The sequence below is a fragment of the Aplysia californica genome, unplaced genomic scaffold, assembly GCF_000002075.1.
Source record: "Aplysia californica isolate F4 #8 unplaced genomic scaffold, AplCal3.0 scaffold01206, whole genome shotgun sequence".
NCBI lineage: Eukaryota > Metazoa > Mollusca > Gastropoda > Aplysiida > Aplysiidae > Aplysia > Aplysia californica.
The window spans coordinates 69,058-83,742 of NW_004798476.1; the positions used below are offsets into that span (position 1 = coordinate 69,058).

A 14,685-nucleotide genomic window follows, 5' to 3' on the forward strand; every position below is an offset into this window, starting at 1 on the left:
AGAAGGGTTCATCCCGCACAGATGTACATTTGTCTGATTGAATGGAGCATTGGTGCGAGCGTTGTATAATTTGTAATGTGTACTTTGCTGTGTTGTTGCTGAATGTTGTATGTTGATGTACTGGTATAGCCTATATATCCACCTAAAATTTCTCTCGTGGATCCATCAAATTTATCTTATCATATATAAATATCTCTTATCATGGATGCCTTTTATCAACAATTCTTTCTTGTGTTTCTATTTTCCAACAGGTGCTTTCTTCACTCTTTCGAATATAGGCATTTGTGTTGCAGATCTGCACATACACCTACGAGTAGGCCAACCTTGCGGCAATGAAAGAGACTCGTCCATCTCTAGCGCAGAAATTGTTTTCGTTGTTATCGTCTTGAGAAAGTGTCTAGTGTCAAATGTAACAAGTGTGGAAAAAACTTCTGTTTTAATAGCACAAGAAACTGTCTTCTTTTAGATCATCCAGCTAATGAGTATGAGTAATGTTTTTTTTGTATTCAATGACATACTCTAGGTGGAAATATATGCACAAATGTTTTCGTCACTATTTTTCAACTCAAGTTTTAATTTTTCTAGCATCACAGTTGGTTTATAAACCTTTTAGATGATGAATTCTCTTCTTTTATTGTCAAATAATGTGATTTGAATGTTTTTGTAGAAATATCATAGCCTAATATTGGCACAATGGGAGTAATCAGAGAATTTTGTGAAAAATCTATTTTCGGTAACAATTATCTCCAAAATACATCTAATTTTCCATGTGCCACCTAAGTGTTCATATGGGTCCTAAATTATTCATTCTTTGTCTGTCATGAGCAGAAATGGACATTCTTTTAGAATATCAATCAATTTTGGGCCAATCTGATCATATTTTTTTTTTTCCTTCTTTATGTTTGTCAGTTTCATGTAAAAATGTGTGCGCAATCTATTTTTAGTAACAGTTAAAGTAGGTCACCAATGAAAGCAGACATAAAAAAATTAATTGTTATTATTTTACTGTATTCTACATTCAATTTCCTTTACATAGATACATAATAAGCCTGGGTATAGTACTAGACTTACTCACAGCAGGGCAAAGATCTGAAGAGGTTGTGAATCAACACAATTTTCTCAAAAAGTGGCGAACCCGAGAGAGTTAAAACAAAAACCAACAAACCGTGGCGCGAAAGGGGAACGAATTTATAGTGGCAAAGTCTACGAAAATGACTCCCCTTTCGCCCAACGGATGGCGATGAACAAGTTCATTGTTGTCTGTTGCGTGGTGTGTCAACATACAAACTGTGGAAATATTAAGTTATATGGAGATTTCAACTGCACTGACTCTTCCACGAAAAGTGACGCAAAAAATACATTCCTTTCCATTGGTTTCCAAGCACCGAGGACCATTAGAGAGGACAATGTATCCTTAATTAAGAAACATACTGCACCCTAATTTAGTCAGTTCACCAAATATCGGCATGTTTTGCAGCAATATTTGTTCGTTTGAGTCAAGAGAAGCACATCATCACAATAATGATAATTTAGTGAAAGGAAGAAAATAAGGTGAACTGAAACGAAAGAGGGACAAAAATGAAGCATTATTTGTACAGAGCTATTATTTATATAGCGTAGCGTATAATAAGATGTACATGTAACCTCAGAACCATTTTATGTATGCGTTGTATTAGTCATTGTACAAAAAAACTTCACATCTCTGAAAAGTATCAGGCTAATTTTCTTTCTTTTTCTTTGAGAAATGGCTGCAGACATTTTAACTCACCTCTCTAGCAATTCCGGAGTCTCAAATTTGAGCACAGCAAAGATTGGACCAATGGAGATGACTTTTCCCCCACAGTTGTTGGAATGCATCTTGAGTATAGTCCGCACTCGCTCCAGGGGCTCATCCTTGTTGTAGCCGGTTACCACCAGTACAGGATCCTTCAGCTCCTGGTAATAAGGACAGACCCACCGGAACCGGCCGCAGCCACAGAACCAGGAGTATACACGATGCTTTAATGCAGTGCATAAGTAGTAACCCCTGCTGACTCTTGCTTCAATCTATCCAGTGGCCTCTTAAAGTTAAAACTTTTTTTCTTCAAAAGCAATGTACCCTGCCATGCAACATGTTGAACCTGTTCGGCTAAAATTCAATTAATCCCTCAGAGCAAGACCACCTCTCTATAAAAATCTTCTAATATGTGAATACCAATGTTTCAACTCGGTGGAACCACTGTTTTTCAAGCAATACCAATGTTTCAACTCGGAGGAACCACTGTTTTTCAAGCAAGACTCTGATGAAAAGTAGATGATTTATATTTCTGAAAAGCTTCCACTACACTTTAAACATATGAACAACCATTTAAAATGTCACACGGATGTTTTCTCATCATAATAATAACAATAGAAAAATAAAGCAAGTGCACATTCATTTAAAATAGAGCTCTCCAAAAACCTATGACTTTGCCATTCATCAGATTAAGACAAAGCAAGACAAAATGAGGAACTTACCAAAGAGTCAGATGCATCATTCTAATTAAACTGTTTCAAATTAAATTTTTCTTACTTTTTAAAGATTACACAATCTCTCTGAAAACTGTATATTTAACACTTACAGAACCATCTGTTACTTGAGTCGCCAGGTTGTAATATGCGCTCACTACCGCTAGCAACTTTAGTCACCAACGCCACCAAGCACACAAAACATAATTAAACAACAAACGGACGCACTGTACTGAAGTAAATACTAAAGGAAATCACTCTATGTGATAGCTGAATTAATTTTAAAGCATGTTTCTGTGCTGCCAAGGTTCTTTTAATTTTTTAAAATTCTACAATGGCTTCAGCATTCTAAATTGGTGCGGTACTTGAGAGTTTTCCACTATATGAGCCTTTAGTACTGCAAATAAAATTCTTGCTAAAGAGATCATAATCTTAAAAACACTTTGTCCACTGGAAGTAATTTTAGGGGAACTAGCACGACGGTTTGTCGAATGTGAAACTTTATAAAGGATACCCAACACGGCTGTTCAGTTCTACTATCCTTGCAGAGCACTTAGTTTAACCCGTCCGCTGACCTCCCGGGGTCATAAATCCCACCTGACATTCGGGCCACGCATCGCTTTCTGTGTGACAGCGCTGTTAGCCGATTTTGGGTAGAAAGTCTGTAATTTTCTCATGATTTTAGACCCCTGTAAATGTCCTCTCTTATCTATCACTATGGGTGTGTGAGGTATCAAATGAAAGCCCAGACTCTCCACAATAACCCGCATCCTTTAGTTCATTTGCAGGTCTGAGCGTGTACACCCACTACCTCTGTACTTAACCCAAACTTGTGGTGCACGTATTTCTCAGATTGCTACAAAGATCAGGACTTTTTTCATGCGTGAAATGCAGATCGTTATCATTTATTTACCTGCCGTATCAAGAGTCAGTAAGGAGGTTATTTGTGAATAAATTGTCTAGATTCACTGGCAAACTCTAGCAGGACGGCGAGCTTTGTTACTTCACCCTGTGATAATTTCCCGACCGCTGCACTGCTCCTTGCGGTATTCACCAAAGCACCCGCTTTCACTTTCCCGGATTCTTTATGGACAAGTGTTAGGAGAGTCTTACTAGTAGAGTGAAAATGGAACACACCGGAACTACACCTTGTGTGTGTAAAAAAGCTGTAGAACATGCGGGGTGAGAAGTAAAAAGGTTAAGAAGGCAAACCAGAGCAGATATTTTTGTGTACATTTTAAAATGACTTCCTTATGTTCTATCGCATGAACATGGACACAAATAGTGCAGACACACATCCCTGTGAATTGTGCAACAAATGTGTACAGCGCATATACCGCTTAAGGAAACAGGTTCTAGAATCAACCCTATCTGCTACACAAAAAAGTATTGAAGAAAGTTTACACAGCTGGACACCTTACCATAGTCGACCTCTGATAGTAAACCATTGTCACCAATACTTGAAGCTCCCAGAGTACACAAACATCACAAAACACATTTGTACACACACTGCAGCTCTTACATCTAACCAAAACATCATAGATGCAGCCCACGCAACCAGACAGAAATCTGATCTATTAAACAGCAGTTATGCTGAAGTACACCACCTCATCTCTCACACACATAAAATACAAGAAACTGAGTTTGACATTATAGGAACAGCAATTTCTGATATTTGAAACTCTACAGACGAGTATTTCCAAACACAGTCACACCCAAACAACACATATAAGAGCACCACTGTCTGTCTTTTATTAAAAGATATGGATTTGGCCTGGGTTTAATGGGAGAGCAGGGTGGCGAACATGTGCACTCCACCATCGAAAAACTGGAGAAGAGGACAGTGGGAATAAAAGGAATAGGAAAACAGTTGAAAGCTGTTATTGAGGCCCACAGACTGCAAAATGCATCCACGCTTAGGCAGCAGCTTGGGATTGGATAAAAGAGGAAGACAACTAGCCCGTGGATACAAAGACACTTTTACAATTTATTGTTATGAGTATTCATATGTTATGTGTTTGTGAATGTGAAAGCAGCTTTAGATGTGAGGAGACAACGAGGAAAGTCTTGTGTCATGGAATTGGAAAGCAGTGAGTCTTCTACAAGTTCACTATTTGTGAAAACTGTGAGGAGACTACGAAAAACCTTTCGTTTCATTAATTGGACAGTTGTAAATCTCCTACAAGTTCCCCATTTCTGAATGAATTAAACCAAATGTAAGTGTTTCTCAAAGCTCATCATGTCACTGTTGTATACCATTGATTATTTTAGAGATCTGGTGTACACATTTAAAAACATCATAATTTAAAAAAGTAGACCCACGTAAACATTTTCCCCATAGATGCCCTCAGTTGTGCCCATGTTTTAAAGGGAGCCCTGTTAAGAATATCAATAAAGGTTATTTGCTGTACAGTCCAAGAATGCCTGTCTGTTGATAATAATTTCACATTGATTTGTTTATGGGAAAAGCCACGATAAAGCTATCAAACTGTATAAAAATTGTTAAGTCACAACAGTTCACTCGTAGAGCAAAGGTCAAAGTGACCTCCATGATCACCTGGGTGAGGCATGACAATCGGGTCAGTTCCTCAGATAACTAAGTGCTCCGTTCTGGAACAGCCATGCCAAGGCAAGGGCCCTGCAGTAATTTGAGGTAAGTGCAAAATTAGAAGTTAAAGAGAAACATTTTTTAATTCCAGTGTCCCAAGACATACAAAATCAACTTCAGCAGGAACAACCACTCCTCAAGAGTCTTTTAAAATATGAAGCAGAATATACATTCTCAATTCAGTAAGAATTCTGACAAAGCACACAACAGGTCAGGACAGTTACAATCCTTGCAAGAAATGACATAAAAAATACTTGATTACCTTTGCTCCCGGCCTGTCCGGGAGATCCCTGATCAGCTCCTCATAGAGGTAATGTTCCGAAGCACACAGGAGCAGTGCATCACTGACCTGAGACTTGTGTACCAACACAACCTCATATCTTTTACGGTGACGCAAATCCGACAAGTCAGAGGCAAAGTTCACGTCACCTAAGCCAGGAAAACATTTACATAAGACTTAACTACATGTCATGCAGACAACACAATTGGATTTATCAACAAACTACATAAGGTACTGGTAAGTCATGGCAGCACAATAGCATGGACATTTATGTTTTTTTGTTCCTTCTGTTTGTTTGAGACAGAAGCCAAATATCGTCAGCGCTCCGTTGGAACCTCGTTAACACAATTTTTTAAATTTTACATTAGGAGAGACCAAAAAAATTGTCCAACATTGTTCATATTAACACTAAGGCAATCAAATTTTGTCCATGTATTCTGGTGAGCCTAAGACAAAATCCTGCAAAGTACATGTTTTCCTTGAGCGCATTATGCGCAAACAGAGTTGACGACAAAATACCCCTTGGTTAGAGAGGTTCAATGAACCTGCTAAGAGGTTGAAACAGAACAATATGCAGCTTTCAGTTGCTCCAGTCTACCCACACTATATTTGGGTTGTTTCCAAAAGCACATTCTAAAATGCTCTAAGTCTAAGTCATTCTATGATGTCCCAATGGCCAGCTTGTGAGCTATTATACATTTTGTGTGAGTGAAATTTTTTTTTCCTTCCTCAACACATCAAGTGAAATCAATAAATAAAGTGAACAAGTGGAGGGAGATAGCGAGGCTCACAGACCCGAGTCTTCAACCAGTGCCCTTCAATAACCACGCTATATCGCATTAGCCAGATTCATCAGATCAAAATTGTGTCCTTATGGTGAAAGTGAAGTCCGCACAAAATTTAAAGTGTGTTTTCGAGCATTTGCAGTTTGAATCTGGATTAAATATTCACAGTTTATACAATTGTGTATCAAGGTATCTGGAACCTTTTGGTGTAAAACACAAAAAAAGATTTCCGTGGAAATTCGAGACATGGCGCACCGGCAGTGGAATTTTAGTTGCCGCGGGGGGTTCCCTGCCGGGCGCCTTATCACGTCGGGGTCACAGGGGTCAGCTCCCTGTCACCGCTTTGTCTGGGCCGACTTAATTTTTGGTACTTTTCAACGTACAATTTTAGGTGTATCCTTGTATTTATGGTAATTCTCATTTAGTGCACCCAAAGCACACATTTCTGCTTTTGATACTCAAAAAAAGAACGGACGTTGTAACTTGTCTTGTTATTTCGTTAGACGCGCTGGAGTCGGCAATGCTAAATTGTTGGGGGGTTTTGGACTGGCGTGAATGAAAAAAAATCAATACAAAAAAAAAGGCCTCGACTAAATCTGTCGAACTTTTGGAACATGAACGACATAGCTTTGGTGCAGATACTCAGAAAAGATGGTATCTGCGCATATAACAGAAAGCTGTAATTTTGCAACTTTATCCATCGGGCACACAATTTGCTATGAAGTAATTCCTCCAAATACAACTTTATGTGTCTAATATAATCGTGAATATTCGCACATTTTCTCGAAAGTTCATAAAAGTTACCATGAAGTTTCTGTATGAAAAGTACAGATCGATTTTAGTGCCAGAATACATCTTCAATGTACAACTCGAACAGTATCTATTACCCTCCAGAAATTCCTTACTTTTCTTAACCTTAAACTTAAAACACTAAGTCTAGGTTTTGTAAGTTGACTGAATAATAGGGTTGACTTCTCGTAATTGGGTTATAAGAATAATTTCTTGCTTTCCAGGGACACTGAATCAGCACCAGACTTTTCCAGCTTTTTTTTCGTTTCTATGACCATTTGCAATAACAGACAATGTGACTGATTTCTTTACATTCATTATTGTGTCTGCGCATATTTCCGACACAAAAACTAAGAATGAATGTGTTAGCTGTCATTATTTTTACTCCATACAAGAAGTTTATCTCTACCCATGTATTTACACTGTTTTGTGGGTTTTTTAAATCGCTTATATTATATCTTTTTAGTTGTGTGCAGGCTGCCACAGACACAGCATGATTCATGAACAAACGCAGAGTAACTTTCTCTTGTTTAATAGTAAAATAAAAGCTAACGCTGATCGTCTTTAGTTAAAAAATGCAGATGTGCATCTTTCTTTTCTTATAACTTGACTATTTCTACTCGCGCAGATTTAAGATTTCACATGGTAAAAGACATGATTTTCGTAGTCAGTTAAACACAGATTTTGGCAAGATCTGTCAAGCCTTTTTAAAATTAATAATCATTTATTCATAAGTTTGTAACTAAAATAGGACAAATTGGGTACTCTACAAACACTTGTCTAGAACAAAAACTAAGGCACAGAAATTAACCATTCTAAAGCAAATAAATCTCAAGACATTGAGCTTTTAGTACATCCACGTAATGGTTTGCTGTGTGGGATGGGGAAGAAGTTATATAGTTTTAAACATAGTCAAAAATGCTAACTTCCTAACCGACAGCGGCAAAGTCGCTTCAGGGCTCATTAACACCGTGACCCCGAGCCGGGGAGCTCCGGCGGGCTGCTGAGTCACGCTAACTAAAAGTAACAGAATCAGGCGAAAAGTGACGCCGTGGAGATAGTAGGTTCCATTAGAGCACAGACTATATATATGATATAAGAATACACATGTACTTTCAATAGCTTGCAGAGACATGAGAACAAACAATTAGAAACAGTCATACTCCACTTGGATTTGAAACTCAAAAATCAAACAGAAAACATGATACTTTTAGGAGCAGGTAGAAAGGAAAAGTTCAGTGCAGGGAGCATGGAGCAATGGCAACAACTGAGTAGTAAAATATAACACAGGGTTTATGTTTTGTAATTAGGAAAAAGCCTTCAAGTGTTTCTTCTTACAATGACAACTCTGGTATTTTTGCCTCCTCTTAAGTGAAAAAAACCTGTTCTTTAAAAATGCTTATACAATCGAAACATGTCCTGATAAATTCTGTCTGTGTTTAAATGAAATTCCCTACTTTGGACACCTTTTTCTTTGTCACAGTCTACCAACTCTATTCCTCCCTGTATACATGACTAACGGTTATTTAACCTCATTTGGATGATAATAATGGCAATACATAATATTATGTTAGCATTTACCAAGCCCCCTATACTGTCCTTTTCTAATAATTTTTTTTTTCCGAATAATTTGAAAAAACCATACTTGAAATAAGAACAACTTTGGTGCCAGGTGGGTGGGAATCCGAGAATCGACGTAAACTCTGGCGAATTTTATCATCAGCTGCATTTTTGGCTGTTGCATTGATATGTACCACATTAATCTGTAAGAAAAAAAAATTAACAACAAAATTGAGACAACATTTAAACATGAAACAGGCAATTAATATCTTTACAGAACCATCAGGCTCAACAGTTACAACAAAAAAGTTCAGGACATGAAATTCATGGAGAACATTATATTATTTTTTCAATTTCCAGAGATCTGTCCCTTTCTCTACAGCTTTCATATACTTAAAATCAACAGTGTTTAGATAATTTAGGTGGCCGGTTTTATTATCCCTTCAAGAACAATCTATCAACATTGTCACACAAAAATTTGATCATTGAAGAAATTAAAAGAACCAGAAATCTAACATGATGTTAAATATTGCTTCTTTCTCATAGCTATCTGTAAAGAGAGTGTAAAATTACGATAAATGGGAAAAAGAAACAAAACCAAAGACAACTTACCTGTCCATCATTTAAATCTTTGATTGTTGCATCAGATTCTTTGTTGATGTCACAAACACATATGAACTCGGCTTCCCGGCAGTTCGTAAAAAAGAGTTCCCGAATACGCTCTATAATTTTGAGTGCTGACTTTCCTTTGGGGACACAGCAATTCTCTATGTCCCAAAATACTCCCACTGGTTTTAAAGCACTCATGCCTGGAAAACAAAAAAAAAAGTTTATGAAATAGGTAGACATTCAATGCAATAAAAATTCAGAATGTATGTTTAAGAGCTGGAAAGAACAATTGAGGCGACAGAGTTGTGGTTCATAAGACACATGCTCCATATCCCAACGACAGCTAGAAAAACAAATGAAGAAATCTTGGTTGAAGCAAATTGCAGACAACAGCATATGACGAATATACGAAAGGCGATATTCATTGGACACAACAATGCGGGAAGAAGCATTGGAGAATAAATTATATTGTAACAACAGGCAAGTTTGATGGAAAGAGAGGCAGAGGCAGAGGCAGACAGAGGGAAAAGATACTGGACAGGTTGACAACAGGGCTGGGAACAGCGAGAACGACAGACACCATCGCTGCAAAGCAAGACAGAGTGAAGTGGAGGCCCATGATGGCCCACACCAGGCAGCAAGGCACCGTAATGATGATGATGTTAATGAGCAAAATATATACAGATTTCTTTTTCAGAAAAGATTATAAGATGTAAATTAGGAGTGTACATATCACTCTATCAGCGATCTTTTTGATCAGAAGGAAGATGATGATAAAGAATTTATTACACATGAGTTATCGTGGGAGAACATGATTAATACTACGAGTGAAATTGCCAAGTTGTAATCACGAGTTTCAACAAGTGATTACAAAGCAATTTCACAAGTGGGATAAATCATGGTCTACCACTATAACGAGTGAAATAAATGTTTTATACCATACTGAAATTAGCTGACGAAATAGATCTAGACCTACAAAGTTAAAATGACCAGCCAAGTGGACAAGAGGATCCATTTAAGAGTCTGAAAACAAAACGTTCTTGTAGTTATGAATGATCTGGGGTTCAAAAGGAAAGAATATAGGTTGATTTCAAAATGTTTTGTTCTCAAACCTACACAATGGTATTCAAAACTATCAAATAAGCTTATAGCAGGTAATATAATTTTATGTAAAATCAAGCTCATTTGAAAGATTTTGTACAGAAAAAAAGGAAGTCTTGTTTCTTGGTTATCCTTTCGAGTTCCTCATGTCTTAGTGGGTCAATTTGTTCAAATTTCATTGGACAAACACCCAGAGCTACCAACTTCGCATGTTTCAAATGAGGCATACGCCTTGGTTTACAACAAACGCAGATGGTTCTAGAAGTACGAGCACACAACGCACACCAACTCAAGCAGACTGACGCACACATACTTGAGCTTCGAGAATGCGGGACACAGCTATCCACGGGTAGTGCTCGGCACACATGCGCTGAGCCAGTGCCAGACTGATGCGGGACCGGATGGAAAGCGAAGTGCAAAAATATGCTTATCGAGGAACATAATCCCGACTACCGGGGGATAGGGGTTAATCATAGATTATAATCATTGACTAGGGTTATCCAGAGCGAGCAATGGGAGTGCCCAGTGCAACGTGCTTAGTCCAACAGCGGACAGTACAAACGTCAAATCATCTTACGATTCATCAAAGTCAACTATTTCGACTATAAAGTGTTAGATAAATTAACTACTTTTCCCCTTTCACTTTGATAGTTTTAGCCATTTTATGAACATTTTTAGAGAGGAATTTCATAACGGGTGACTAATATGAAGCAGAGAAGAAAAGAAGGTAAGGGTTAAGGTTAGTGTTTGGGGTAGGGGTATGTGTAGGGGTATGCAGGGATGCCAACCTACAATGAAAGCTTTTAGTGAGATCTAAGTAAAGTTTTAGTGAAATTTGAATTTTTTTTAATGAGACTGCTGAACGGACGGTAATATGTATATTATGTATATTATTCGTACATACATTATATCCAGTCAACAACATGTCAGTGTGGCATTGGGGTCTAGTGTGACTAAAGTATTTCATTCTGTTCTCACCTCTTTATATTTTCCCCTCATCATATTATACTAAACAGTCTAACACTATATAAAAATGAATCCTGCTTTGGGCCTGTGAAGGCTGTCAAGAACCAATCTGGATGTCATAATCGACATTACAAACGTGAAGAACAAAAATTATGGCTCAAACTCAAAGTAGAGTAATAACTGAACTGGCTCAAGTAGACCTACACTCAGTGTGAGAGTTGTAAAAATTGAGGGACGACACGACGCACTCATACCCACTGGCACTGAAAATTTTCCTTTTAAAAAAACATAAATTGCCGCAAAACATGGAAAATAATTTCAGCTAGCCTAACCCTACCCCAACCCTTCCCCTTCATAATCCTAGCCTTATATTATTACTCCGATCCAGCAAATGTGAACGAAAGGCAAATCTGGAAGAATGACAGGTATTCTTTTACTGGTAAATTAATACTTTTAGACCCACATACAGATGCACTGTTTTGAGGGCTAAACTGTCATAATTTTTGCTGCAGAACACAAATATGACCACTAAAACCCTTGCAAATCAATTGTTTTCAAGTAAATATATCAATCCTAATTGCAAAAATATCAAATCATAGTGAAATGCAGAAACCCCCCATGTAAACCAAGTCAAACACTGCTACGCCATTGGTCTTACAGTATAACACGGATAGCTCAAATTCGCCGGGACCGGCCTCAGTAGTTAGAGTGATCCGTAGTTCGACGGATACCTGAACAGTGTTATGGCATCAGCTATGCCATGAGAGAATCAAGGGAAGCAACAAAGATTGTGTGTGGACAAAGATTCTTCTTTTTTCAGCCATTGTCCTAGATCAGATAGGTTAGATCTATGCCTATCTATGCCTATTGATTTGAATCTGAAATTTGAGAGAATTTGAAATTGACAGATTGAGAATGAAAAACACGATGAGCAACGCTTTCGAGTTCCATCGGTAATGAGCCTACCAGTACCAAGACAACTTAATTGAACAGGTTAGTGTGAGCGGTCTTCAGTCTGCACCAATTGAACGGTGCCTTTTCAAATTTTTCAAAACACACAATTTGACAAGATAAGCATATCGCAACAGTGATCAACACGATGACGAAACAATACAGCCCTAGCTCGCCTCTCACACCAAGAGCGTAGTCCTTTGCCAAGAGGGGTGGGGCGGCCGATCGTGGGATGCACAACTCCTCCTCTCGCCCGCTCCACACAAGCCTAGCTAGGTCTAGGACCTAGGCACGCACAGAGGGCACGTGTGTCTCGCAGCGCGATAAAAATAGCAGAGCAAGCTGCTTCTGTGGAAGTGGGGGTATTTTACAAACCTCGCCTTTTTCCGTTTTAATTATTATTCATATTTTTTGGTCTCAAGTGCACCTCAAAGGACATTGACTATAGACCTCTACGGCAGTGGAATTAGTCCGACTATTCCATGTTTGTGTTCCAGCTTTGCGTAAATTTCTTACAAAGATAAAGAAGAAGGCACAGTTCGACGGATGCGTGATTTCACTGGTTATACTGTAGTTCTGTTTTCAAACATCAATAACTCAATAACTATTGATTTGCTGGAAAAAAGAAGACCATATTCGTGTTCAGCATGCAAAATACTACTAGAAAAAAAGTATATAAACTTGTACATGAGACGGGTCAATGAGTAAAAAAACCTTCCTTTCCCTCCCATTTCACATTTAGCTACTATGTGTCCATTTTCTACTACATATGATGCACTGTATACGAATATCGACTTCATTTCCGACGCAAATTAAAAGTTTAGAAAACATTTGATAGTTCAGGTCATACTAAAATACGAAAAAACGCGAAATGACACGAAGACACTAAAAAATGCGAAAAAGACACGAAAAAGACATCTTATTTGTGTCCATTCAGACTTCAGACTCATTTTCAGGGTTACTTCGATCAAAATTGGGGTAATGCTTACCATCTACAGTCCCTACAAGTTTGTATTATATTCTGCCATGATGAACACCCGAGACTTCCAGATGAATGCCACATTGGCGCATGACGTCCTTTCGATGTTTCATTTTCTTTTCTGTTGCATCAGAATATTATTAGTAAAATATTATTAATCATACAATTACTGTGATAGGACTTTCCTTACTTTATAGCGCTGGGTACCACTGTGACAAGTGGAAAATTACTTTTTGTTAAACGCCTCTTGTAGACTTTTGGGGGGTGGGGGGGGGGGGGTGTATGTGTTTTATGGCGCTCACAACTGCATAAGGTCATGAGTGCATGGGACACATTAATTAAACATTTTCAGCCGATTTCCTATGAAATTTTGAATGTTGCCCAGGCGGCAGCTGAAGCATACTCTTTTATTGATTTTGGACCACCAGGACCAAGGCATCTTTAACGTGCGCAACTTGCACTCAGGACCTCCAAGATTTTTCGCCTTTGTCCGGGAAGGCTGGAATAGATCGCATCTTTTCGCATTTAAGTATGACTGCATGATTTTTAAAGGAGCTTTTATCATACTAAGCCTAATTGCGTAGTAATTTTTGCGCTTTGGACCAATCAGGGATGCCCCCCTGAAGTAAGAAAAAAATCTAAAGTGTTACACAAGGGGGAGGGGCATGCCCCCCTGTCCCTGTTTTAACTTATATTTGATGTTTTGCAGTAAGTATTGAAATTTTCTTGAAAATAAATGATTTGCAACAGTTTTAGTAGCTAGACTATATGTGTGATCTGCAAGAAATGAAACTGCAGTTTGATTCCCAATGCAGTGCATCTGTGAGCGGGAGTGAAAGTAAAAATTTACCGAATGCCAGTCTTCTACACCTCAGCCTCCACAAGAAAGTGCCCATGCCATGCCATTAAAAAATGAATTAGATCTATTATTTTATTATTCCTAGTTTCCTGTCTGAATATGGTCTAAGACAAAGACCCTGTGTTTTGAAAGTCGTCGTGACGCCCTGAAAATGCAGTTTCCAATTTTGAATTTAACTTTTAACCCTGGAAGCACGCAGGTCCTCTAAAAAAGGCGTGAGCCAGGCTACCCGGGAAGTGCTCAGGCCCTATATATAGGGCCGACCTACTTCAACCTGGATGCGCGCAGGCCATATATAAAGGGCATGGACGCTGACCTTTTGCCATGTAAAATTTCAATATTCCTTACATGACTTAGACCTAGTAAATTACAGGTCAAAGTTAAAAATAGGGACCAATGACTTTGCAAATTATCTTGACCTAGTAGAGTGTCTCTTGACCAAGATATCGATCGATAAAGTGACGCGGTCCAGCTGAGCGACTACACACTATGTGTTATCACTTGTTCCGCTGTACTAATGTACTAATTGTTGAGTTTATCGCGTTTTGTGCTTTGTTTGTATTTATTTGATCACTTATCATTTTCTAATGGCTCAATCTATCAGCTTTAAGAAAAGAAATGGTTTTATATATGCCTTTTATCATCTGTAGAGCTGCAAATGGTCATTTTTCAGTAGCAAGTATATATCACTGGTACCTCAGCTGATAATCC

General features: G+C 38.3%; 1 protein-coding gene across 2 annotated transcripts in view; it reads right to left on the reverse strand.

Moving 5' to 3' along the window:
- The window catches only part of LOC101856947 (meiosis regulator and mRNA stability factor 1), a 77,167-nt gene that overhangs the window by 53,796 nt on the left and 8,686 nt on the right, over positions 1-14,685 (reverse strand). For both annotated transcript variants that reach the window (XM_005112195.3, XM_005112196.3), the window contains exons 2-5: positions 9,122-9,318; positions 8,595-8,712; positions 5,358-5,524; positions 1,769-1,935 (exon numbers count right to left, since the gene is read on the reverse strand). In XM_005112195.3, coding sequence (XP_005112252.1) covers positions 1,769-1,935; positions 5,358-5,524; positions 8,595-8,712; positions 9,122-9,316 — 647 coding nt within the window. In that variant the 5' untranslated portion in view covers positions 9,317-9,318. The remainder of the gene's footprint in view (positions 1-1,768; positions 1,936-5,357; positions 5,525-8,594; positions 8,713-9,121; positions 9,319-14,685) is intronic.